The following is a 25,664-nucleotide window of genomic DNA, read 5'->3' as shown; positions in this document are numbered from 1 at the left end:
ACAAAGATGTTGTAATCCATTACTCAAACCCTCAAGATAACTAGTCCTAGAACCTCTGTAACATTTCAGATGTGTTCCTACTACATTTTATCATCCTCGAATGGTAACAAATGTCGCGGACTGTTACACTATGTGTCGGCGCCCGCTGAGTCTTGACTGTCGCGCACTGACTCTGATCTCTGCGCAACAATGCGATTAAGGATGGCATGCAGTGGTACCGGCCCGCCGGGTCGCCGCAACCCACCAAGACTTTGATTTGACAGTGGCTGGGTGGATGCAGCTTCACCCTCAATCGGAGTCAGGGGAAAAGAAGGGAGTAGGACGAAGAAAAAGTTTAACTAAAAAAGGGATAACAGCCTCTCAATGCATGGGCAGCTCAAGTCAACATCCCTACCGTCGTCGCCACTTCCTGACGGAATTGTACGACTGACACAGCGAACGACAGGTGCCTGTGCATGTGTGCTTTCGCTCCGGTCATTTCGAGCGATCCGTCCATCGGTGGCACCGCACGCAGGGGAAGCTCACGGGGCTTGAAAACCCGTTCACGCTATTAATTTCACAGATTTTAGCGAATTGCGCGCGACTCGATCAAAACCCCTTGTCTCAACTTTGCGGGGGATGCTGTACACAACGAAAATTTCCTTTGAACGGCTTGGAGCCGGACAACTGAGATTGACGTAGAGAGATTGGCGATATTGCAGAACTCTGATCGAAGTTTGATCTCTCAAAGATCTCTCAAAGGATCATCTCATGGGGCCTTTTGAGTCTGTGCCTAGGGGACCGGATCATTGTTATGGAAATGAAATCGGACCTGCAGACCTTGCCGCCCCCAAGTGGTTTGTACGTGGTAGAGTCGGAGTGGTTTGATCGCCCTTTAACCCCGAGTATCCACTCTTCCACCATTTTTTTGCCTGGATGGATATGATACTTTACGATTTTAAACTTTGCATGAAACCGCGACAGGGAATCCTTCTTTGGACGCGTCGGGCTCTCCCATAGCGGATACCCCGATTACATGTCATGCCATAGTAGGGTCGCGTTGCCTATATTATACCACCCCCAATGTCGTCCGTTGTTGTGAGGATGTTCCTGTAGTTCGTCGACCATTGTTTGTCTCGTCTCTCTCTTTTCATCACTTTCATTTCCAACACAACACACCCTTCAGAGGTGCATATATTTTTTCATTCTTTCAAGCAATTACCAGCCCGGCCTGGTATATTTCTCTGTTTTATTACACCATGCGCTCCTTCACCGTTGCATCTGCCATTTTCGGTGGCTTGTTGGCCACCTCGCCCGTTTACGGCCAGCAGTGTAAGCTGCAGTTCGACGGACGAGTCCCGGCGAACTTTAAGCCTGCCAACTTTGATACCGCCAACAACATCTTCAACCCCAGCAATGTTCTTGGCAAGGGTATGTTATAGAATTTATGGAATGAATGACAGTTGGGGGACAAGGCAAAGCTGGACGTCTTGCTAACCCAAACTAGGTCTCAAGTTTAGCGACGTGATCGAGTTGCCCACCCTTGCGCAGCAGTCAATCGTGAGTCTTATCACAGAGAATTGTAGGCGCGCATAGTTACTAATATCAATTGTTGTGTATAGTTCGACGTTGCTGGAAAAACCAAGGCTGTTGAGGTCACCATCAAGTACGACAGACACCCCACCCCCGGCATCTTGTTGTTGATCGCCCTTGGCGAACTTGGCAAACTGGCACAGGTCACTAACCTTTCTCCCCGCCTTCCAACAGTGACAAGTCCATCTTTGTCCCCAACCCCGACACGGTACAGAATGGCTTCCGACGTACCGAGCTGCTCATTGCCAGCAACAATGGCACCGACGACGCGACCAAGGGTGTCAAGACGCTTCACTTCAGCATCGCCAAGGACCTGAAGAAGCCGCTGAACCTCACCCACGAGTACCAGCTCGTGTTCCTCGAGGACAACAAGTTCAGCACCAACCAGATTGTTGTCAAGACCGGCACCATCGACGGGCAGGCCAACACCAACCCTGACACTCTCAACGTGTTTGGCAACGTCGCCTCCAGCCCGCCGAAGCTGCTGTTCAGCACCCCCTTTGGCGCGGATGGATTCCACAACTTTGCCATGACGCTCGACTTTACCAAGAAGTAAGCCACGGCCTTTAGAGATGATGTATGATGCAACCGCCGTGTGACAGCGATACTAACTTGGATTCCTTGGTGAACAGCACCACCCAAGTCTTCTTCTCCAAGGGCAACGAACCCCTCAAGGCCGTCAGCAAGGCAGAGCCCAACGATGTGAGCGGCGGTGGCCAGTTCCACTTTGGCTGCCTCAAGAAGGGCGTCGGCAAAGTCAAGGATGTTGTTCGCGAGGGCATCCAGGAGCCCAACATCAACGAGGGCGTCATCTACGGAGGAATCTTCATGGAGGACAGCGCCAACGGATGCATCAGCTTGTCCGCCGCCGCCGGAGCTAAAGCTGGAGCTGTTGGCGGTGCCGTTGCCGGTGCCGGTGCCGGTGGTGCTGTGGCCAAGGCTGGCGCCAAGGTCGCCGGGGCAGCGGTCAAGAAGGTGTCGCAGCCGCCAAGGCTGCCAAAGCTGCCAACTAGGCGCGCTCTTTCCTCGCTTGATGTGTTGGAGATGCGTTTGTCCTCCCTAGCCCCCCGTCCGCGCTAGAATCAATTGCAAAACCAACCGTGTCGAATGTATTTGTTTCAACAATTGCTATTTGAGGGTTCGGGAGCGGTAATGAGTCAGGCTTGCCAAGGAGGTCTTTGGCAAAATAAGCTTTCCGCGAGGCCCTGCTGATGCATGTAATAGGAGAAAGTGTAATTAATGGGAAATTATTTTACATATTTGTCTGCAGAACAATATGCCCCTGATTCTGCAGTGTATCGTATCCCTTGGACACGGGCTCAACTTGCGACTTTATGTCAATTATGTTCTATCCAACCAAGTGAACCAATGCGCATCCAGGGGGCATACACTGACTTGTCCTTGGGTCAATATGAGACTGGGATAGGTAACTCTGTATGGAGATTGGCAACCCCTGCCCAAAACCCTCTTTCATCAATCTGGAACAGCCGCCAAGTCTAGACTAGTTCTAGTCTAGTCCAGAGCTCATCGAAGAGCGGCTAAAAGCTTGTCAAAAGTGTTGGGCGTACCAACACCAGTGATCAGGTCATACCCCTCGGCGGCGGGCCACCCGGGGACCGTCATGCCAACCCCCGACGTGGCGTTTTGGAAAAAGCAACCCTTGGACCGTCCCTGGGTCACATCCGTGACGGCCGAGCCCCGGAACCGTGCCGAGTAAAGCGCGGGGTTGAGCCAGCCCGTGCTGTTGGCCCCGGACCGCAACAGCACATCGTTGACCAGCGCCACCATGGCCGCGACGACCGGCGTCGACGCCGACGTGCCAATGACGGTGGCATCCCGCCCGTCCCGCCGCACGACGAACTCGGCCCCGACCGCCGAGATGTCGGGAGTCGCTCGCCCGCTCCCATTGTACATGTCCTCGGCCGGGCTCTTGCCGTCCCACACGTCGCCGCTCTTGAGCCTGGCCACGTATCCCCTGGCCGCCTCGGCCTGCCACTCGGGCTGGGCAAAGTAGTTGCTGAAGCCGCCGGCGCTGAAGAAGGCGCCCGTCACCGGCGGGCCCTGGTTGTCGGTGGCGCCGACGGCTGTGACCCAGGGGCAGGAGGCCGGGAAGGTGGGGATGGTGGCGCGGCGGCGGGCGCCGTCCGGTCCGTCGGGGAGCGAGCACCGCGACCGGCCTATTCCCGTGCTGCCGCCGTCGCCGGATGCGGTGAGGACGGAGACGCCGCGGGAGGCGAGCTGGGCGAACATGGAGCAGACGCGCTCGGCGTAGGGGCGCGGAACCGTGTGCTCGTCGTCGGCGTACGAGATGCTGACGACGTGTGGGATCTGGTCGTCGGGCAGGGCGAGCAGGTGTTCTAGGAACTCAAGGTATGGCTCGTTGTCGGCCTTGTCGTCTGGCAAGGGGTTGCCGTTGCCGTCGAGCTTGCCGCCCCGGCCGCCGGTCAGGACATAGCTGACCTGTGCTGGGTAGGCGAGGGCAAGGCTGTACTGGATGTCCAGCGCGGCCTCGGAGCCCGGGTGGGAGGGGTCGTTGGTGGCGTTGTTGGCGAAGGCGAGGGCGGCAGTGTAGTTGGCGGGGATGTTCCTCGCATATGTTTGCATCCAGGACTCGACGTCGGTGGGACTGACGTACTGGTCCAGAAAGCCGGCGATGGCCATGCGGGCGGGCGATGGTTTATCGTCTTTGCGGCCGGATGGGGGGACGTAGTTGATGTCGTAAAGCGCGCGGAGGCAGGACGGCTGCACGCCACTGTTACATTGATTACCAACGCCCGCTGTCGTTCCCTTATCTTTGTCCTGGGGCTGGGGTATGGGACGCAGACTCGCCGGTGTCATGAAGTGGGCCAGAGGATGAACAAAGTCGATGCTCGACTCCAGGTTAGCAGGGATGCTGTACCGGGGGGCACGGAGGACGGCGGTTTCGTTGACGCCATCGTGTGTAAAGTAACCCAGGTCCGCGTGGAGGATTGTCTTGACCTGTCGTGCTGTCGCGGTGAATCCGATCCAGCCAGCACCGTCACTGCTCCTCTCAACACCCCTCACGCCGTTTTCCTCCAACCATCTCACGACTGCATCCGAGGATCCGGGAGCTGGCAATTGGTATGATGCAACCTCGGCCCGGGTCAGATGGTGGCGGTACTGCGGGTGAGCTGGGTCTGTGTTGATCTCGAGCAGTCTTGCTTCGAGCTCTTTTGCTCGTGGCTGTTTAAGCGCGATCCGTAGGGCGATGGTGTCGCTCTCGGCTGCTGGACGGGATAATTTCCAGTTTTCTGGTATGATGAATTTCGATTCCAACACTACTCGTCGAGGCTCTTGTGCTACTACTACTGCGGTGCCGCCGAGGGCTAGCAGTAGGATGATTGGGCAAAGTATCATCCCCGCAAACAGCCCTGTGCGTTGGTCCAGCGGCACCACGACGCAGCGGGGAACATGGAGGAAGGAACAAGAAAAAGAAAAATGGGAAAGGACTGAAGGCAAAATACTCGATGGGAAAAAAAGTAGAGGCACAAAGGAAACAACACAAAGAAGAATTACAGAATATGAGGAAACATCTCGGAGCTCAAGACGGAATCGAGCAGTCTAGGTCCTAGTCCAGTTCATGTCCACACAAACTTGTTTGACGTTCATCAATCCGTCACCCCCGCAAGAGGTCCCACCGGACCGTGCATCATCGTGCATTCGGGTACAAAGCGAGATGCCAGAAATGGACAGACACTTGGTCAATACCAGCAATATCGGACGGAAAAAGAACCGATTCTCTGACTGCGGTTCGTTTGTTTTAGTGGATTGCAACATGACACAACTAGTTTGTGTCAGAGGGTGATAGATACCAGATGCAATCGGCTCGCTTTGGGTTTGTCTGAAGCAAACCGTCATCTGAACGCCCATGCAAGCAAGGCAAGGTACAGAAATAGGAAGGAAGCAGGTTGGGTACAGACTTTGCAGAAGGAGAGAGACAAGATCAACTACGACCAGAGCCACAGAACAAATGCATGACCACTTTACCTTGAGGCAATTCTTTTTTTCTTTCTTTTTCGACACCTGCGGGTGAACACAAACGACAAACAACCTGGTTTATCTTCCAACCAAACTGCCTGGTAATTACCCAGGTAACGAATTGATCATGTCTAGAAAAATAAGTGATAGGGCCTTTATTTCTTCTGTCATAATCTAACCTATCCAAATAGATCATCTATACTTTTCACTTGGCCAAACCGTTTGATCCGCCAGCAAGCGTAACCTCAAACCCTTCAATACCCTCAGCCATCCACTTCTCGGCATATTCGAGCCAATCCACAGGTCCGGTTCCCCAACCTGCGTGGTTGGCCTTTGCAAGTCGCTCCTCGGGAGTGTCGGGCTGAATCAGCGAGACGCCTTCGCCGGTAAAGTAGGACGGCGTGCAAATGCCCAGGTCCGCATACCACGCCGCCCGCTTCCTGACCTCGGCGCTGTGCTTCTCCTGCCCCTCGATGGTGGCTCGGACCACAACCTTGTCGGCGGCACTGCTGCCGGCCTGCTTCTCCGCCGTCGTAATGATGTGCGCAGTGAGCCGGGACGTGGTGTCCAGCGAGCTTGTCAGGTTGTAGGACGAACCGGATCCGCTCGCAACGAACGCAAACATGTTGGGGAAATCGCGCATGCCGACGCCCATGTGCGGCGTCAAGAATTCTTTGGCGGTCCAGTACTCTCCTAAATCACGACCATTGGCGCCCTTTACGACGGTTCCCATTCTCTCGTCGGCGACGAGGTTCGAGCTGGAGGTGAAGCCCGTTGCCAAAATAAGCACGTCGACTTGGAGCTTTTCGCCGTTGACAATAATGCCGTCATCCGCATAGCCTCCCATGCCTTTGCCGTCCGTGTCAATCAAGGTGACGTTGTCGCGGTTGAAGGCGATGAGATAATCGTCGTGAAAGGCTGGCCTTTTGCACCACGATGGATACCACGGCTTGAGCTTCTCGGCCGTCTCGGGGTTCTTGACCGTCTTTTGTATGTGGTCACGCACAAATTTGGTCCTTGCATCATCTACCGCCAGCATTTCATCAATATGCTCGGAGATCTTGTCGGGAGATATGATTCCCTTGGCGCGGCTGCCGAGCAGGCCTGCTCCGGCGGGAGTGTGCGTCCAACCGTCATCGACGAGATTTTTGCCCAAGTACGGCTCCTCGCGGGTTAGTAGCTGGTTGAAATTGATGATGCGCTCCCGTTGCCAGCCCTTTTTGTACGCAACCTCCTTTTTCCAGGTTTTGGGATCCGTCTCTTTCTGTCCCCGCGGGCCCACGTACGACGGCGTGCGCTGGACGACGTACAAATGCTTGGCCCATTTGGCCACGGCCGGCACCACCTGAATTGCCGTAGCGCCGGTGCCCACCACCGCGACGGTTTTGTCTTTGAGGTTTACCAAGTCCTGCACGGCCTGAGATCCGCCCGTGTATTCGTAGTCCCAGCGCGACGTGTGGATGATTTTAAGCTTGTTCGCCGCCATGCATTCGCCCAATCCAGGCAGGCGAGGGATTTTGGGCATGGGGAAAACGCCAGTAGCGGCAACGACGTACTGCGCCTTTACCGTAAAGGTTCGCTTGCCGTGCTTTGGTCCCAGGTCCTGCGTCATGGCAACCACCCACCGCCCGGCCTTCTCGTCCCAAATTTGGCTGTCGACGCGCGTGCCGAGCAGCGCCCTCTCGTCCAGTCCCGTCCGCCTTGCGATGCGCTCGCTCTGGCCCCGGATCTCCTGCCCGTACGAATAACGGTGCTTTGGCATGTAGCCAAACTCCTCCAGGAGCGGCATATACGTGTAGCCCTCCACGTCGCACATCAGGCCAGGGTAGCGGTTCCAGTACCAGGTACCGCCGAAGCCGCCCCCGATCTCGACGATGCACATGTCGTAGACCGAAATCCCTGCCTCAATTATGCGGTAGGCCTGGAGGAGTCCGTTGTGGCCTGCGCCGAGGATAAGCACCTTGACCTCTCCTCCGTCCACAACGGGGGGCTCGCTGGCTGCGATGGCGTCGTAGTCGATCCAGGGATCGCGTACCAGTGACTTGGGGAACTCAGCGGCCCGCGTGTCGATGTATTGTTTGTCCATTTCGGGGCGGAAACGCTTGAGGCGCTCGGCCTCGTACCTCTCTTTGATCTCCTCGAGTGCCATGGTTGATGTGAAGTTCCTTGTGGATTGCGAGTGTTTTGTAGTCTAAGTCTTGTTTGATGGTGAAGAGATGAGATGAAATTGTTATGTCGTCCATGATCTCGTATTTATATCCACAATCCATTGCGTTAGAGTCTTTGATTAACCTCTTAACTGCCAATATGTTTATTTCTTGGCTTCCGCGACGGCTTTTGACGGGGCCCGCGAAGTGCCCGAAATCCGCTGTGACACGAATCCGCTTCAAAACAAATCCGATTCGTCGGCCCCCGGTGCGTATGGTATGATCCGGGGGCAGACTGGTTGTTTTTTGGTGTGATTACTCGGATAGGGTTCGGGTACCACTGCGAATCCATGACCTTGTACATTCGTGTACATTCGTGGAATAGTAATCGGGAACGCTGCAAGTGAGAGAAAGAAAAAAAAAAGAAAAAGAAAAGAGAAGAAGAAAAGAGAGAAAAAAATCAAGACACGACTGTAAAATTGCCAAAGATTCCACACTAATAGTACTGCTGACGGTAAAGACTTGGAGTGGTTTGCTTGTACATTCTGATCTACAAATTCCTGAAATGTCAAGATATAGGTGCAAGGTTAATGTGGATTTAGATTCCTTCTGGGGGGTAGGATGCCCCAGTTTTCAACCATACAGTCCCGGTTTAGTGTACATCTTGTCGGAAGGAGTGGAAGTTAGATTTATGCCGGGAACATGCTACTCACCATGAGTCACCGAGTATCATTCTTTGTGGGCCGTTCCTCGTTGATTATACCACGTAGATTTAGTGCTTGAGTTTGACTGAATAAACGTATCGGCGAGGATAGGGCCTGTTTATTTTGAACAAATCGAAACTTTGCAATCCGGTTATGACCGAAGACAAAAGTTAAAACAACGTAAGTACCTGATGGAGCTGCTTAATTTACATGTAGGGATGTAATACATTTGAGTACCTTCCCACTATAGATATACCGGCACGTTTATCCCGGAGTGACTAGTTAAGGTTGGTATGTAGTTTGTGTTTATTACATGAGAGTATGGCCAAAACAACCAGACTTGAGTTACAAGAACAGTGGCTTTTAAACATGAAAAACAATCCAAAAACTTAGACATCACATCTATACCATTTTGGAAGGCTACATCAACAATGAATGTATTATCTATAGCTCGAACAAATATCTATTTCTGCATCAATAATCTACAAGAAACCAAATCTCTCCCTGAACATATGATTTAAATTGAGTATGGTTTACACCCGTATTTCTTACACGGGATACCAAAACTAAATTTTGTACTATTCATCGCAAATCTGTTGGATTCCTTATCTCAAAGAGCATGGACTCACCGACAAAAAAGAACAAAGAGAAATAACCTTTGCAAATTCAAATAACCATGGGATTCGATAAAATTGAATATAGTTTCAGCATTCCGAAATCATTCTATCGCACGTCCTTTCGGCAGTTCCGTCTTTCTCCTTGTAATGGAGTTTGTGCATCCATTGACGTTGGCAGCCGGCAGCTCCGAAGCACGACGAGGATAATACCAAGTGCCACCACACCCGAGCCCAATGCGGCTTTGTCTGACCAAAGGACAAAAGCAGCGTATCACAGCATCCTGTTAGTATTGTGCAATCCATAAACGGTAGTTACACAAAAGAATTCGATTAACAAGATTGAAAAAGAGGATCCCAAAGAGAAAGGAACACATGGCTTAGCTCGACTCTGCGCATCAAAGATGATGGACTCTATGGGTATTATGGCGCTATATAATGCCTGGACTTTACTTCTGGTCAAATAGTGCTCGAGAAAGACTTGAAGCTGGTCATCGGAACTTTCAAACAAGAAGTCACAGATCAGCTGAAAGAAACAACCACACAACCACAATGCGCGCATCAATAACCTACATGAGCTTCCTCAACTCTCTCCCGTACACAAAATTTTCAGTATGGGCGCACGGACCATGCTGTTAACGTTTGCGCGGGACTTCCGCCTGTAGCCCTAACAGGCGCGCACACACGAAAAACTCTTCAACCTGTCGCCCTAAGCACCGTCACTACACGGAACGCCTTTCCTCGCAACACCCATGTATAATCGACAGATCTCCCCTTTGACGAGTTTTCCACTGATCGCGGTGAAGGAAGAGTCCGATCGGCGGCTCGGCGCGCCACCCGCATAGAGGCGCACAAGACAAGGCCCAATCTCGCGATGCGAGCCAGCGTGGCACAAAAAACTTTGCCAGCCGGAAAGGCAGGCGTCCTTCCCCGGAAGGCTAGACAATACGGTTTAAAAGAAAGGGAAATTAGGCTGAGAACCACCCGACGGTTCTTCGAATCGACAGGGCACCCTCTCACCCCCTCACACCTTCTGGGATTGCCTGCAGCGAGGAGGTAGTGCCGTTACGGGGGTTGGTTAGTTGTACGTGGACCGGAAGCACTGTGCCGGCGCGGCAGTCTCCAAAGGGTCCCGACAGCAAGACGTGGTCGGCCCATTGCTGGAGACGGCTTTGGGTAACGGGAAGCAAGAAACGTGGGCACGGCCTTGGTTCGCACCCTTGGTACACCCCGTGGACGGTGGGCCGTGGTGGAATAGTGTGACTGAGGCGCCCCATGCTTCTCACTCGCACTGGGAATCTGCGCCGGGTCTGGAGGACGGGAAGAACTCGATTGCATTCATGTCCACATTGTGGCGCTGGGCTAGCCCAGGAACCAACGGGGGACTAAGCTGTGGATGGACATGTACGGGGTGTCGCCGGCTTTTCGAAGCTTTCTACTCGCACTAGGGACGTACACCGGGGCAGATGATGTCGTCGGCATGTTAGGCGGAAGAGACGCTATTTTAGCCGGAGAGGACGGATGCGCGCGTCGGTCTACCAAGAGGCCTTTTTGTGGATGCGGTAGGTTTAAGGTGCAAACCTTGTATTTACGTGGCAGGCTGGGTATCCAGCGACTAGGAGGGCTCTAGCTGGCCTGTCCGTTAGAGGGTCTGGTCCAACCCTGTGACTATAGTTTACTGTAGGAAATGCAAGGGAAATGGAGGAGGACGCAGCGGCTGCCGCACCTTGCCCCGCTGATGGGATAGACTTGGAAGCAACCCGTCGATTAATATGACGAAATACTCGCTCGGCAATATGCAGCGGGAATGCCTCGACGTAGTTTGGGCCAACGTAGGTAAAAGGATGGGTGTGCATCTGAGCCTATTGGAGTTGTGCCACCAGAGAAAGGTGGACCTGGTTAACGTTCAAGAGCCATGGTGCGGGCTAAATACGACTACACAAACGCACCCGGGCTATGATGTTTTTGCGCCAGTGGACGAATGGCACGCCAACACTTACGAAGCCATGACTGGGCTCCGGCCCCGGGTGCTCACCTACGTCAAGAAGGGGGCAGCCCTAAGGGCCGCACAACGACGGCTACCGCAGGGCCAAAATACGCGGGACATACTCTGGCTCGAAATTAACGGAATACTGTTTGTTAACGTATATAGGGCTCCGGGCACTGAAGCCGCGCTGGAAATGGTATGCAATACCGTGCCAAATGGACCCACGGTGCTAGGCGGCGATTTTAACGTAGCGGCTGCTGCATACCAGCCGGGCCGCGCAAACGCACGCGGAGGGGACCAACTGACGGTATGGGCGCAAACCCAGGGGATGAGTTTTACAGGAAATATCGGCGTGCCCACCCACCGCGACGGGGGTTTACTGGATATGGTCTTTTCCAACCTCCCCAGCACAATAACTGTGGTTGACAGCAGTCTTTACACAGGCTCCGACCACGAATCCCTTTATACCACGCTGCGGACGCGCGGCGCCCCCCGCCCGGAGGCGATCAACGTTTCGGTTAGGGACGACCGGTTACCAAAGTTCGCGGAGCTACTTGCTTTTGGCATGCAAAACATGCCGGACCCGGGATCCGCGGCCGATGGCTACGCATTGGACGCGTGGGTAGCTGAATTTACAACTTTATGGGAGCAAGTGACGTGGGTCGTGGGTACGCCGGCGGGAAAAAGGGACAGCTCGGCTCCCTGGTGGACCGAAAACTGCCAGCGGCTCTGGTCCGAATTCCAGCGGGTTAAACGGAGCGCTGTAAATAGGGCAGACGCCTCTGCCGAGGAAAAAGCCTATACGAAAGGGGTGCGGGCCGCGAAGCGGGAGTACTGGAGGCACCGGATCGACCAACTGCGCGACGATAAGGATTTGTGGAACATGGTGGGCTGGCTGGGAGCCGGACCACGCCTCCGGTCCCCGCCGCTGGTTATTAACGGCGAGCAAGTGAGCGAGCCTTTAGCAAAAGCGGAAGCACTGCAACGGGAGGTGCTTGGCCGATTTTCGGCGGAGGATGACCTGCAGGGAGACCCCTTGGAGGCCTGGTCGCCGGACGAGGCTAAAATCCCTTGGGACACCCAGGTTAGTGCGGAAGAGGCGGAGCGCTCCTGCATTGGGGTTACGAGCACGTCCCCGGGCATCGACGGAATAACCGTCCGGCTACTAAAAGCCGGATGGGCTTCGTTGGCCGAGCCGGTGCGCAGGCTCTACCAACGTTGCCTGGAACTCGGACATTTCCCAGCGCCTTGGAAGAAGGCCGAAGTCGCGATGCTACCGAAAACGGGGAAGAAAGACCGGAGCAGCGTTCGATCCTGGCGGCCTATAGCCCTCCTCTCCTGCATCGGAAAAGGCCTCGAGAGGCTCGTTGCACGCCGGATAGCTTGGGCCATATACGATAACGGGCTCCTTAGCTGCACCCACGGCGGTGCCCTACCCAAACGATCGGCGACGGATCTGGTTTGTGCCCTCGCCCACGATATCGAGCAGGCTTTAGCTCGCGGGGAGGAAGTTACCCTTGTCGCATGCGACGTCCAAGGCGCCTTCGACGCCCTCCTCCATGGGCGATTAATACGGAAAATGCGGAGCCTTGGGTTTAGTAAAATGCTCCTCAGGTTCGTGATTAACTTTCTAAACGACCGCCAGGCCCGAGTCCGGCTGGAGGGTACGACCACGGGCTTTAGGCGGCTTGGGTGCGGCACCCCGCAAGGGTCTCCCCTTTCCCCGATCCTATATATGCTATATTTGGCGTATCTCGTCAAAAACGGTACGAAGTGGCGGTTGGCATACGCAGACGACGTGCTTACATGGAAATCGTCACCCTCGTTGGAGGAAAACGTACGTTGGCTGGAAGATAAACTCCGGGATATGCACGAAATTGCGGCGGAAGAGAAGATCCATTTTGCAGCGGAAAAGACAGAGGTGATCCATATCACTAAAAAAAGGCACGGTCGCAACCCGGAAATCCGGATTAATGGTAGAACGGTTACCCCGGTCCAACTACCGGGCGGTCGACGCGGACAAAGCGCCTCCGGGGCCGAGCGCTACCCGGGCATGCGTTGGCTTGGTTTTTGGTTCAGCCGACGGTTAGACGGGCGCCGCCACGTGGCCGAAAGGGCTGCCAAAGCAATGGCGGTCGCTGCCCACCTCAAGAGCTTTGGGGCAGTAAGATACGGACCGCCTGCGGCTGCACTTCGCAAGGCAGCGGTGGCATGCGTGGGTTCCTCGGCCACCTACGCAGCCGAGGCATGGTACAACCCAGCGCACAAGCAAAGAGGACTCCTCAAAGCATTGAACAAACCGCTGGTTTTAGCGGCACGGGCAATCCTCCCGGCGTATAAAACCACCCCCTCGTCCACTGTTCTCAGGGACGCAGGACTACCCTCGGCCCGCGTCGCGCTGGCCTACACCCGCCTGAAATACGGCGCCCGACTAAGGCTCGCGGACAAGGGGCACCCCCTTGTCAGCCGCCTGCGTGAAACACCTCGTGCCCGCAACTCGGGCCATTCGGCCACGACCCTGCAAACGGCTGCACAACTTCTCCCGCGGATCCGGAGACTAGAGTTGCGCGCACCTCGCAATGCCCCGGATTCTCGCACTGACCCCACCGGAGGAGTCCCGAAAGAGGAAGCGGCCCGCCGCTTTATCGAATGGCTGGACATGGTATCACCTGACGATATCGTGGTATATACGGATGGTTCGGAAAAACACGAAAACAACTGCGTCCAAATAGGGTACGGATGGGCCGCTTTTAGGGCGGGCCTGGAATTTGCCGCAGGCTCCGCATCTATTACGCCGGAAAGCCACGTTTTCGACGCCGAGGCGATTGGCGCCCTAAAAGGGCTACAGGCGGCAGCCAAGGCCCAGCCAGGCGCCCGGATCTGGATTTGTGTGGACAGCACCTCGGTTATTTGGGGTCTTAGAGGCGACGCGCCGCGTTCGTCCCAATGGGCCTTTCTGGAGTTCCATAACCTTGTCGATCTACTCCGAAAACAAAGTACCGAGGTTCGGGTCCGTTGGTGCCCTGGGCACCAGGGAATCCCGGGAAACGACCGGGCTAACGAGCTGGCCAAGGCCGGCTCCGCCGGACCGCCGGACCCAGACCCGAGGGCTCAGCAAACCACGTATAGCGGTGCCGGCACGGTCCTCAGAGCCATTCTTTCGAATATAGAGAAGGACTGGTGGCGTAAAGAACTCTGTAAACGGTCCCCCGCATATAGGGAATGGAAATTCCAATACACACCGAGAAAGGAGCCCGAGGAACTGCGTTTGCCAAGACCCCTACTGGGCCATTATTTGGCCATGAGGACCGGCCACGGCGATTTCAAAGCCTACCATGACCGTTTCAACCACCAGGATGCAAACACCTCGTGTGCCTGGTGCTGGAAGCGGACCTCCCCTGAACACCCGGTGCACTGCCGCTTTTCGCGGGCGGTGTGGAGAAACTGGCCGTGGCCTGACAACGACCGGCCGGTCGGGCCGCCAGACCGCGCCCAACGCCGCAAATTCTTCCAGACAAGCCTCGGGCAACCGACAAGCTTTCAGGCGTTTTCGATAGCCACCAACTACTTCAGCGCCCGCCCCAGAGCGGCCCGCCAGCGCCCCGCGCGCCACGAACGCACTTTACGCCTAGGGACACCGATCGTAAACGACTCGAACTCTGACGAGGAATAGACTTACTGCCTTTTCACCCACACTTCACGGCACAAGCCGTCAGACGAACCCTCCGTGCACCTTAGGCACGGGGTCGCGTCAGTGAACTAACCCCCTAAGCAGGACCGGGCCCGAACCCGGTCAGGCACGATCCGCCTCTGCCCTCCTTGTTTTCCCCCTGTGTAAATAAAGAAGATAGAACGCGCGCCGAGATACCCCTCGGGAGGTTGCTAACGGCCGGCTAACAAGCCGGGCCGAGCCCGGCGTTAACTAATACTACTACTACTACTACTACTACTACATGAGCTTCCTTTGGCTCGTTCCAGGCACCACTGCCGGTATAATCCCAAGTTACCTCTTACCTCCTATCATTGGCGACCTCATGAATGAGGACAAGTCACAGGCAGGAGCTCCGCAGACCCCCGAGCTGCTTCCAGGATCACCGTATTGCGTCCAGGTAAGTCTGATACACGCCCGTTTGTCTAAGTTGTCTTGTTCACAGACGTTTCCCTATTTGCTCCCCTTGCTGCTTTCTTCTTTAACTATTTGCAAAAAAAAAAAAAAAAAAAAAAAAAAAAAAAAAAAAACTAACATAATCACAAAACTCCCCCAGGCCTACGAGGTCAACGCAGGAGACACCTGCGCAAGCATCGCCAAGCAGCACGGCCTCTTCAAGGAGCAGGTGCAGATATGGTCGCCCGTAGCCAAGGACAAGGGATGCGACTCGCTGCCCGTCGGGAGCCGCATCTGCGTGGCCGTGGCCAACGAGCCCGAGCCGCTCCGGTGGACCCCGGAGAAACAGGCTGCGGCCAACGAGGCGGCCCTCAAGAAGCTGGCGGAGGAGGAGAAGAAGAGAAAGGAGGACGAGGAAAAGGCCAGAAAGAAAAAGCAGGACGAGGAGCGAAAGAAGAAGGAAGAAGAGGAGAGAAAGAAAAAGGAGGAAGAGGAACGCAAGAAAAAGGAAGAAGAAGAGGAAAAGAAGAAGGCCGAGGAGTTCGAGAAGCGCAAGATCCCCATGGTGCGAAACGGCAAGGTCGTTTACCCCGAACCAGAGGGCGGCAAGTACCCATTCGTCTATTTTGGGCGCGGCTCGGTCCCTGGGAGAAGAGAGGAGTGGAGTTATGCCATGTATTTCATGGATAGGCCGAACGATTACCGACTGTCGCATATCGCAGAATGGTAAGTATTCCCCCCCTCCCTTCTGACACTAGCCCTCTTGCTTCGGATAGATTGCTGACATTTGTTCTGTTTGACACAGTGACGACCGTTGTACATTCTTCACCTTGGAAGTGATCAAAGAGCCGATGGGCGAAGTTTTTACGCCAGATAAATGGACTGATAGAGCCATGGTGTGGCCGTGACAGAGCCATGGGTACGCGGTAGAGCGCAATGTTCTGGCCCGGTTTGATATTTCCCCCATTTCTTTTGCAATATGTCACTTTGCTCTCTTGTTCGCCCTTTGAATCACCCAGTCTCCGTGACGAACATAAATAATCTGTTTACAACGCCATAATATAAGATTGATATTAGAATTAAGTCCTACTTTTTGTTTGTATCCCTTCTCCTGTCTAACCGTGTGTTTCTATACAAACCGCCAGGCCTTGTTTAGCTGTAACGATGACGACATTAAACTCTCACCTCTATCGCTTTCATATCCGACATGCTTCGTCAAACATCATACATCTCTACTGCTGAGCCTCAGCACCTTCTCGTCCCAGACATTGCTCTCCCTCGTCGGCCGTAGGTACTGGGAGATCCGCCTGCCCAGACCACGGCCACCACGTCTGTTCTCCAATGCCTTGTCCTTTTGTCCAAACACGTTATTGCTGCTGCCACCTCCGCTGTAGCGCTGCGGCTGCTCGACTTGGGTAGTAGGCTGAGCTGCCGCAGACCGTTTCCATCTGGGCTCGTCCTCGTTGAGTGCCGTGTTGGTCGTATACACGACTTGTCCGTCCGGAGTGGCCAGCTTGTGCCACATTTGCTCATGCTGTCGCCGGTGCTTCTGCGCAGCGTGCTCTAGAAAGATCTGATAGTCACTGGAGACTTTCTCATCTGGGCTGGTGGTGGGAGTCGATATTATGGCGCGGGACTGCTTGCTGGGTGTCTCCATGAGGGTGGTTGGCTGGGTTTTCGATGCTTTTGTTTCATCCGCAGGGGTGCGTTTTGGCCCGGGCGACAATGGGGAGGAAAGCACGGCGTCGTCGATCGTTGTGTATCGCTGCGAGTCTTCTGGCGACGCGGCTGAGAGCGGCGACACGATGCCCGAATCATATCGACACAACGAGTACTCGGTAGAAGCTGGGCTCGGCGAGTCACCTGACCTGATTTGTAAATCTGGAGTGCATGGGCGAGTTTGTTGTTGTTCGCTTGGGCATGGTGTATTTTTGTCAGGTTGATCACGCGGATAGACAGTATTCCTCCGTGGAAAAACCTTCGCTGGTTCATCCTCAATGGTCTGGTCGGCGATGGACCAGAGCTGTGCTGGGCCGTCTGCCAGTAGCGCCTGTCTACCATCAGCCTCTCTTGCGCTTCTACTGCTAAGTGATCCACCCAGCGTTGTGCTTTCGCGACTCCGTGGGTTTACACGAATGCGTGAAAAGTCCGATGCGGCATGTTTTGGAACATATGGCGCAACGTTTACAGTTGAATGCTCAATGCTCTGAGAGTCCAGTGCTTGAGAAGATGGCCGGGGGCGGAGAACCCTCAAGCGATCTATCATACTCGACTTCTTCCTCAGTGGTGGGGGCGGATTTGGAGGATGCATCGACGTGGAAGTGTCCCAATTTCCGACCAGAGGTTGATGGTGCTGCATGGTTCCAAGGCGATGGACTGGGCCTGGCTGCGAAACTTGAGTTATTTCGGTTTCCTCTTGGACGCAGTCGTCGAGTACAATATATTCTTCTCCAGCCGTGGATGTGGTGGGAAACCTTGGCATGGGTGCCTGTCTGGAACGTCGAAGCAAGCGTCGCAAACCAAAAATCCCCGGCTTGGCAGAAATTGATGGCTGGGTGTCAGCGACTTCAGCTTGGTGACCGGTCACAGTTTTGGATTGAGGTCTCTGCGATTGTTTTGCGGAAAAATTGGTGTCAATCCTTAGTTTTGGTTTGCTGGTGACGGAAGGAGAAGAGTAGGAACCATCCAGCCGGGTCGTCGCTTGGTTTTCTTGCTGCAATTTTCCCCCACTGGAAACACCAGGACGTGCGTCTTGAGCGGGATATTGCCGATCATCGGGGAGCGGCGGCAATGGCAAAGTGACTGCCGGGGTGAAAAAGTTCCCGTGCCACGAGAGACGGCTCCTCATTTGTCGCAGACGCGAGTGATGCTGACGGGTGGGTGGTTGCGGCTCACTCGTCAGCAAGGTGACATTGGTCTGATCAAGCTGATATTTGTTGGAGCTGAAGAAGACGGCATTGCCCCCGTCTTCCTGGTTGGCCATGCCGTACCCTGGTATCCAGCAGTAGACTAGCTGTTATACCTGGTCAAAGGCTTGGTTGGTTGGTTGCTTTTAATCAGGAGCTAGGAGTGGATTGCGCTGAACAAGTCTGGACCTAGGTATTTACCGATAGGTAGGAACCAGCTGAAAAGGAAATTTTTCCAATCGGTCGAGTTGCCGGGGTGTCGCTCACACAGTTAGTCATAAGCGACTTTGTTCGACTGCCACCATGTTGGGGGCTGTTTGGAATGTGTGATGTGTCGACGGGGCATCGCCGCATGCGGTCGGTCACTTGTTGAGGTAAAGCATGCATGGCGGCGCCAGCCCTTGTTATTGATGGATGGAATGGACTGAACATTGGTTTTGAACGGACATTGGGCGTTGGCATGGACAATAAAACAAGGCGCGGACCACCCGTGATTGCATTGGCGACAGGGGAGGACAGGGAGAAAAATGTCCGATACGAGGCATCGATTACTTTAGTCTTGACTACTTGCTCGTTTCGTGGCGGCGGTGAGACCATATTTCATCATTCAATCTCTCCCTTTCGGGTGTTTCAGCGCTTGGATAGGTGCCGGAGTTCAAAGTCGACAAGCAGATCAGGAATGCAAACGCTGAACCGATGCAACCAAGGGGTTGAAATCGAGAGAACAAAGCAAAAATGAATCAAGCTAACTATTGATGTCTGGCTGACTTTCTTTTCAGGTTGGCTTGGAATCATAATTACAGCGACCAACCGGGAGCAAACGCGGTGGAGTAAAAGTTGCGTGATCATGATTAGGCCTTGTTTCTTCTCCATGTAGATCACCTGCACCCAGTTGTGTGGGGTTTGGGTGGAAATGTTCCTTGATGCTAAACCAAAATGGAGTTGCAGCCAGCGCACAACTGTATCCAAGTGAACAGACCCCACCTTCCTCATTGGAACAGAAGCTGTTGGAGTCGTGTGCATCCATCTCGATTTGGATTCCATTTTCGTTTAGATTCCTCAAGTTTCAAACTCATGGCTGATACTCTGCCATACCAGCTGTGCCCGTCTTCACGTTTTCATTCGTCGTTCGTCCGCCACACCAGCTTTTCCCCACTAACTCCATCCCTCAATGCGTCAAGTGCCTTCTCGCCTCTTTCCAGCATAGTCTTCCCCTCAATCACTCGATATCTTTGTGGTCGAACAACGCCTTGTGCCAGTACCTCGGGAATAATCTCCGACGCGAGCTTCTCTCTGAAGAACTCGCTGTTCTGTTGACAGCCATGACAGTTTAGCTTGGGACAGAACCGGGGTGCATTTCAGCTCCCAGGGGGGAAAATCGAACATACCTTGTAAACGAAAAATGTCCGCACTCCCCGTAAGTTCACTCCGTCCTCCCACTTGTTGTGACCAGGAACCTCCATCGAGTACTCCGGAGCTTGGGTTTGCGTCGGGGTCTTCAAGATAACGGGAAGCATGACAGCAACCGTGCTTCCCTTTTCTGCGATCTTGGAAATGTGTTCGAGCGTCCCCGAGACGGACCCGATGCAGTCAACGACCATTGGGATAGTGGGCTTCGTATTCCCCCTGATCCGTTTACCTGCCTCAATCAATGCTTCAGTGACCCCTGGATCCCTATAGTCGAAGCATTCTGTCGCCCCGAGCTCCCGGAGATAGTCATGATGGCCAGGGCTAGCAGTCGCCAGAATGTGCTTGTATCCGTAGAATCTAAGCACCTCGAGCGTGAACTGCCCAACGCTCGACGCAGCTCCCCACACTAGAATCGGCTCCTCGGCTCTGGGAGGCACATAACCTTCTGGCTTGGGCCAAGGTGTTGGCAGCCCCAGGTCTACGGCGACAGTGTTGAAGGCGGTGATCAAGTTTTCCGGCACCGTGGCAACCTGCTCCATCGAGAACCCTTCCGGAATGTGCGCGAATAGCCATTCCGGCGCTGTGACGAACTCCTGGTGCGCTCTTTGCTTCTGGTCCTCAAAGGCCCACCCGAACACCTCGTCGCCGGGCTTGAAGCGAGATACATCTGGTCCCACCTCGGAGACTATGCCGACTGTTGTTGCCCCCATGCATTCGGCGTCGTGGACCAGGAGTCCGCCGTCCGCGCGATGCAGGTCCAGCGGCGTCGAGGCAGTGAAGGTGCTACGGATCAAGATTTCATTGCCTCGAGGGGATTGTGTTGGACGTTGGTGGATTTGCAGGGGCGCTCGGGGTGCAACTGTCACCAGCGCAGCGTGAGTGCGGTTGGTAGATGTCATGATTTCACGTTAGTTTGTGGTCTTCTGAACCAGGACTTGCTGCGTTGGCGGAGTGCTCTGTCTTGATTCTTCAGTGATCAAGCCGTAAGTCCTGGACAAAGAGTCACTGTCACGCTGACCAGTGTGCAGTTCTCACCCTTAAAACATGCAATTTGGTTCGAAGTGAGGATGAATCAGGGGTATCGCACAAAAATTTGTAATCTGCTTGTATTTGTAATCATATTGGTGTAGTATGCGATGCAGCAGCTATATCCAGGCTGTGGTGCTACGCATGGTGGGGAGAGATTCGTTCTGTCTGTGGAGCCTTTTGGCTTCCAAGGATGATCGCAAGAAGCCGGGCAGGCTCTTTCTTCTAGATGCACGAGTTTCTATGACAAAAAGAGCTGGGGCCAATATTACAAATATATTTAGTTGTGCTCACCGAGAGATGTGCCACTTTTTTGAACAGTGCAAAATTTTCTCTTTGGGGGAGGCGGGGTGGACATTGTTAGCGATTATCTATTTCACCACTTGATCTTCCTCAAGTTTCTATCGCAATCTCAACATTATAAATCTTATCTCTAGCACAATTTATCTGGGTCTGGGTTCTCCAGTTTAGAATGGTGCATCTTGTACTAAAACAGCATCTAACCTTTCACGAAAATCTTGGGACGCAAGTACAACGACAGGAAATACGAGGAAAATAGTACACAGCCGAGCACCTTGGCACCGATTGCCGAACTTGTTACCAGGTACGACGTACTGTAGATCCTCTTTTTCAACCCAGCTTGCAAGTTGTGGACAGAAATCCAATTGTGCCAATATTGCCCAGGCGCTACAACAATCAACCAGCAATTTTGGTTCGTCTTCCGCCGAAATGCGACAAAAATCTCATCATTATTTTCTGTCGTCATGTTTCTTGCCTGGAGATTTATCTTATATAAGGTAGGGTTGATGGTTGGCATTGAAAGACGAAGTAGATTATATCCTGAAACCATGGACCCTAGATCCTGGCAAGGCTGGATTGCCCGTGTGTCCATTCTCAGTGGGCTGATTAGCGCGGGGAGGACGCCAAGTGGGTTTTGAGTGTCGCATCATTAGTGGATGGTCCCCTGGATTGATGCAGCCGGTTCCTGGAGGATCTCAAGGACAGCCAACCTTCCAGTTTACCAACATCTTGTCAAATTGAGAGTCGTGTTGATATCTTTTCTCATGATTTCAGGGGCTGGGTCTACATTTACTTGCTTCATTCCGATTTCTTTCTCCCCAGAACTCTAATTCACCTAGGCAATTGACTGCAATAATGGCTGGCAAGTTGTGGTTCCAGGAAGCTCGTCGGCGACTACTGGGAAGGACCAACACAGGCTCGGATGGAGTAGAACGCCCCATCCCAGCAGCGAAAGACGTCGCAACTACAGCTCCCGCGCCGCAGGACACGAACCATCCACCAAACCGAGACGCAACCCGCGAAGAACTCGAGTCCACGACTGACGAGCAGCTCTCGTCCCTCTTCTTCACGCGACTGCCCCCCGAGCTGCGATGCATGATCTACGCCCAGGTCTGGTCTGACGCCGCCGGCAACGGCCGCATGCACCTCGACTCGGGCGGTAGCGCAGACGCTCCCCTACGGCATGTACCTTGCATCGTAGGCCACGTACAGCTCGGGGGCGTCAACGCGACTGGTGCGCAGCACCCCGAGCAGGGGATGCTGTGGTGGACACAAAACCAGCTGCTCGCGGTGCACTGGGCCGCGCACGCAGAATGCGCCATGGCGAGCCGTCTGAGGCCAATACGCGATACTATTGCGCTTGATCCCCAGCTTGAGGAAGAGCAGCCGGGGCAAGGGTCGTTCATGCCCTTGTTTCTGACCTGCAAGCGAGTGTAGGCGGCCCCGATACTCGGCCAAACAGCTTTCAATGGTACCCGAGGCAGTGGTTTGTTTGGTTGCTCACCAGTCGTGCAGATACTCCGAGTCTATCACGACGCTCTTCGAGACCACCACCCTCATCTTCCAGTCGTCGCTCGACGCAACGAAATTCTTCACGCCCCCGCAAGACCGCCTTCCAAACCGCTACTTCCCAACCCTCCGATCGATCGAGATTAACCTTGCTTACGAGTACGACCACGTATATCTGCACAGCATTGCGAACCCGGAGGGGCATCCCAGACTCCCAGGTGCTGATGGTGTGATGGTTGGAATGGCCGCGTGGGACCGACTTGTCAGGACTCTTGCGGCGGCCGCCCCGGAGCTGGGTGGTTTGGAAGTGTTTGTTGGCGGCATGCCGCCGACGGGAAAACTTGCATTCGCGGACACGTTTGACTCTGTGGGGTGGAAACCGGACAGGTTGAGCTTGCAGTTCCCGACAGATTTACAGCGTTGATCCTAGGCCAGTTCCTCGCAAGCACCGGGTACCAGCTGTTGGCTGGCACATGCAACTACAGAAGAGCCTAAAAGCAATCGGTTGTGTCAGTACACTGATCTGTTTGGTATGAGTCAAGTCTTGGCGCCGGCCTGCGAGATTGCTCGATAACTTTGCCATATTGGGCAGAGGCGATGACCTCCTTGATGAGTTTGCAGCACCAAAGCAGCATGGCAGCCCGGGCCTATCGAACGCCTGTCATTACGCATCATCAAATCTACGGAGAGCATTCACATTCGCTCGCGAGGCCAGGGGGACAGAACGGGCAACACCCCAAACACGAAAATCAAAGCGATGATCTGTGGAGTCGTCATCGAAAAAAAAAATACATAGTACAGTTCAAACAAGCTTGCGGGCCCTGCATATCTGGGGAAACGGCAATAGATGGGGCCACCGTGATTATAGTCAAGAAAAATTACTGAGTACCAGGTATTGAAGCCAGCTAATGCAAGACACCAGGTTCCAGTTCTAGTTCTAGATCTAGATCTAGAATAGAGCTAGTCTAATTAGTAGCTTGAGCTAGAGGGAGTCTTGGCGACTGTCTATTGATAAGAGGTGGTGTGTTGCAAAAGATCAGCGATTCAATTTGGATGACATCATTACCACTTTTGTCGTGGTGAGCTAGGCTTTGGTTCAAGTCACCACGTTCAAGTAAGGACAACGCACTGCAACACAAGATAATCCTACAGAACAGGGGTATATATAGAATTTGACAGAGTGAATGTGACACTCATTAGATTGATTGTACCTAGATGCCAAGATGCCAATTACGGGATGGGAAAGGCAGTGGAAAAAACACACAGAAAGTGAGAGTACCAACGCTGGTCGGCACAGGACTGCTGGCAGGCAGTCAGCAATGTCCTCGTCCACTCAAGAAGCTGCGTCACACAGCGACAACTACCCCTCTTCATCAGCACCTCTCCTCGCGTCTTTTTCCCCAGACCTGCCAATCTCTAGGTCCCGCTCTCAATCACCAGAACGGTCAGCATCAAGCAGCAGCCGATTTTCGTCTACCTGCAACCGTCGCGCGTCCACTCGGTACGGGACCATGCCTCGCCTTGGCTCTATGTTTCGCCGCCGGCCGCGCGATAACGATGAGTCCCCGACACTTCCAACGCACAACGGTCATTGGAGACGCGGGCGCAGCGGCCGCGATCGCATCCAGGTTCAGCCATATACTATGAAGAAACGTCCAACTTTTCTCGAATGGCTCAAGATATCAGCTCTTGACATTATCACTCTCATAGTTATGGCTATTCTTTCTTACGTTGTGAGTTGATCCGAGTCCCAAGGGTGCGCAGCGGTTCTCCATGTGCGGCTTGCTGCAGGTATGCTGATACCGTGCTATTTTTCTTCATTGTCGCAGTTCTTCACTCGCGACGCAGTCGGCCACAGGACTTTTCCAATCACATTTTCTCAAACAACTGCCAACTCCCCAAGCACCACCAGCCAAGGATCTGGCGACATTGTCTACCCACAATTCGCACATCCCTATCGCCCTCAAATCATCTCGTCGGAACAAGCCGGCGTGATGGCAATCGCCACGCCGATCATTGTCTTTCTGCTGGCCCAGATCCGCATTCGATATTTCTGGGACCTCAACAATAGCGTTTTCGGTGTTCTCTACGCTGTCGTCGGAGGGACTCTGTTTCAAGTCATCATAAAATGGTTGATAGGTGGTCTTCGCCCTAATTTCCTTGATGTCTGCAAGCCGGACATATCGAGAGCCAGCAGGCCTGGTGGGAACTCGACTGGACTAGAGGGGACTGGCTTCGGCGGAATCATGTACACCTTTGAGATTTGCTCCGTCATGGACGACGAGGAGAAGCGAAGAGGTGTTTTTAATGCTCTGCAATCCTTCCCATCGGGCCATACCACGACATCCTTTGCCGGTTTTATATTCCTCTATCTGTATCTGAACGCCAAACTAAAGGTCTTTTCCAACTATCACCCTTCATTCTGGAAACTGGCCCTAACATATGCGCCTGTCCTGTGCGCGACTCTCATCGGCGGCTCCCTCACCGTCGACCAAAGTCACAACTGGTACGACGTTGTAGCGGGTGCTATCATCGGCACGGTGTTTGCCTTTTCGGCATACCGAACCGTGTACGCTGCTGTTTGGGACTGGCGCATTAATCACATCCCCCTCCACCGGGAGGAACCGCTCATCCTTGACGATAAGACCGTGGGTTTAAGGTGGACCATGACGAGGCGGGCCGGCTGGGGCAAGCCTCCCAAGGCGCCCAGGGGAGGCCTGGATAAGACTCTGCCTGCGCCGGTCACCGAAGCCAGGAATAGGTATTCCATGTCACCGGGCAGGACGGGAGAAGTAGTGAGTCCCATGGAGTCAGGTTCGGGTGCGGGTACAGGTGGCGCTGCGACTGGCCCACCCCCAGCTCCGTTCGCCTCCAGACCTCGCAGCGGTTCCGACATGAGCATTCCGAGAAAGGCTGTGGGATCGGGGAACAGTAGACACAGTCGGCATATGTCTGGCGACGATATGGTCTAACCTCTTTTTGTTTCTACTTTGTTTCTTCTCTTGCTGTTCGCGGCCCGGCCCTTTGCTTTAAATGTTTATATTTCTATTTTCTCCAACACTGCCATCCGTTTACCTGACTTGGGAACATGCTGCTGGGCCGTGAGCTTACTGTACAGTCTGTTCTCCAATCACGTCTACAATGAGCCGTGTCGCTTTACGTCGGGAACTTTACACTTGGTTGACAAAACTGACATGGTGTGGTGGGACATCCAATTGAGCCCGGCATTTTTTCACTAATAATACCTAATTCGTACCATATCACAATCACAAACCTGCTTTTGAGGAGGAAGTATTCATTAATTTGTACATAAGCTTTTCCTCAGAAAGGTCGTGCTGCTCAAACGGCGGGTAACATTCTGTGATCTCATTTTCTCATACATACC

The 25,664-nt window shown here is 53.9% G+C and overlaps 8 protein-coding genes across 8 annotated transcripts; 4 read left to right on the top strand and 4 right to left on the bottom strand.

Moving 5' to 3' along the window:
• The first annotated feature begins 871 nt into the window (after window positions 1-871).
• MGG_09321 (uncharacterized protein) lies at window positions 872-2,921 on the top strand. Its single transcript, XM_003720258.1, has 5 exons — window positions 872-1,410; window positions 1,487-1,539; window positions 1,602-1,645; window positions 1,747-2,124; window positions 2,205-2,921. The coding sequence occupies exons 1-5, from the start codon at window positions 1,239-1,241 to the stop codon at window positions 2,650-2,652; spliced, it is 1,095 nt and encodes a 364-aa protein (XP_003720306.1). The 5' UTR covers window positions 872-1,238; the 3' UTR covers window positions 2,653-2,921.
• Window positions 2,500-5,169, bottom strand: MGG_09322 (uncharacterized protein). Its single transcript, XM_003720257.1, has one exon. The coding sequence runs from the start codon at window positions 4,948-4,950 to the stop codon at window positions 3,097-3,099; it is 1,854 nt and encodes a 617-aa protein (XP_003720305.1). The 5' UTR covers window positions 4,951-5,169; the 3' UTR covers window positions 2,500-3,096.
• A 549-nt stretch (window positions 5,170-5,718) lies between these two features.
• Window positions 5,719-8,108, bottom strand: MGG_09323 (phenylacetone monooxygenase). The gene has a single exon (XM_003720256.1). It carries the CDS (start codon window positions 7,718-7,720, stop codon window positions 5,777-5,779), a length of 1,944 nt encoding a protein of 647 aa, XP_003720304.1. The 5' UTR covers window positions 7,721-8,108; the 3' UTR covers window positions 5,719-5,776.
• Window positions 8,109-14,904: 6,796 nt separating this feature from the next.
• MGG_09326 (uncharacterized protein) lies at window positions 14,905-16,036 on the top strand (the record flags this gene model as incomplete). Its single annotated transcript, XM_003720255.1, has 3 exons — window positions 14,905-15,132; window positions 15,289-15,854; window positions 15,934-16,036. Exons 1-3 carry the CDS (start codon window positions 14,977-14,979, stop codon window positions 16,034-16,036), a joined length of 825 nt encoding a protein of 274 aa, XP_003720303.1. The 5' UTR covers window positions 14,905-14,976.
• Window positions 16,037-16,169: 133 nt separating this feature from the next.
• Window positions 16,170-18,779, bottom strand: MGG_17813 (uncharacterized protein). The gene has a single exon (XM_003720254.1). It carries the CDS (start codon window positions 18,109-18,111, stop codon window positions 16,351-16,353), a length of 1,761 nt encoding a protein of 586 aa, XP_003720302.1. The 5' UTR covers window positions 18,112-18,779; the 3' UTR covers window positions 16,170-16,350.
• MGG_17812 (uncharacterized protein) lies at window positions 18,716-20,762 on the bottom strand. Its single transcript, XM_003720253.1, has 2 exons — window positions 19,423-20,762; window positions 18,716-19,344 (listed from the first exon to the last, which is right to left on the bottom strand). Exons 1-2 carry the CDS (start codon window positions 20,341-20,343, stop codon window positions 19,153-19,155), a joined length of 1,113 nt encoding a protein of 370 aa, XP_003720301.1. The 5' UTR covers window positions 20,344-20,762; the 3' UTR covers window positions 18,716-19,152.
• Window positions 20,763-21,625: 863 nt separating this feature from the next.
• On the top strand, window positions 21,626-22,703 carry MGG_09329 (uncharacterized protein; the record flags this gene model as incomplete). The annotated part of the gene is made up of 2 exons (XM_003720252.1): window positions 21,626-22,203; window positions 22,286-22,703. The coding sequence occupies 2 exons, from the start codon at window positions 21,626-21,628 to the stop codon at window positions 22,701-22,703; spliced, it is 996 nt and encodes a 331-aa protein (XP_003720300.1).
• Window positions 22,704-23,686: 983 nt separating this feature from the next.
• Window positions 23,687-25,642, top strand: MGG_09330 (lipid phosphate phosphatase 1). The gene is made up of 2 exons (XM_003720251.1): window positions 23,687-24,012; window positions 24,109-25,642. Exon 2 carries the CDS (start codon window positions 24,274-24,276, stop codon window positions 25,249-25,251), a length of 978 nt encoding a protein of 325 aa, XP_003720299.1. The 5' UTR covers window positions 23,687-24,012; window positions 24,109-24,273; the 3' UTR covers window positions 25,252-25,642.
• Window positions 25,643-25,664: the final 22 nt, after the last annotated feature.

This window comes from Pyricularia oryzae, chromosome 6, assembly GCF_000002495.2.
Source record: "Pyricularia oryzae 70-15 chromosome 6, whole genome shotgun sequence".
NCBI classification, from domain to species: Eukaryota; Fungi; Ascomycota; class Sordariomycetes; order Magnaporthales; family Pyriculariaceae; genus Pyricularia; species Pyricularia oryzae.
Note: the sequence above shows the minus strand (reverse complement) of the source record. Positions and strands in the feature narration are given on the sequence as shown.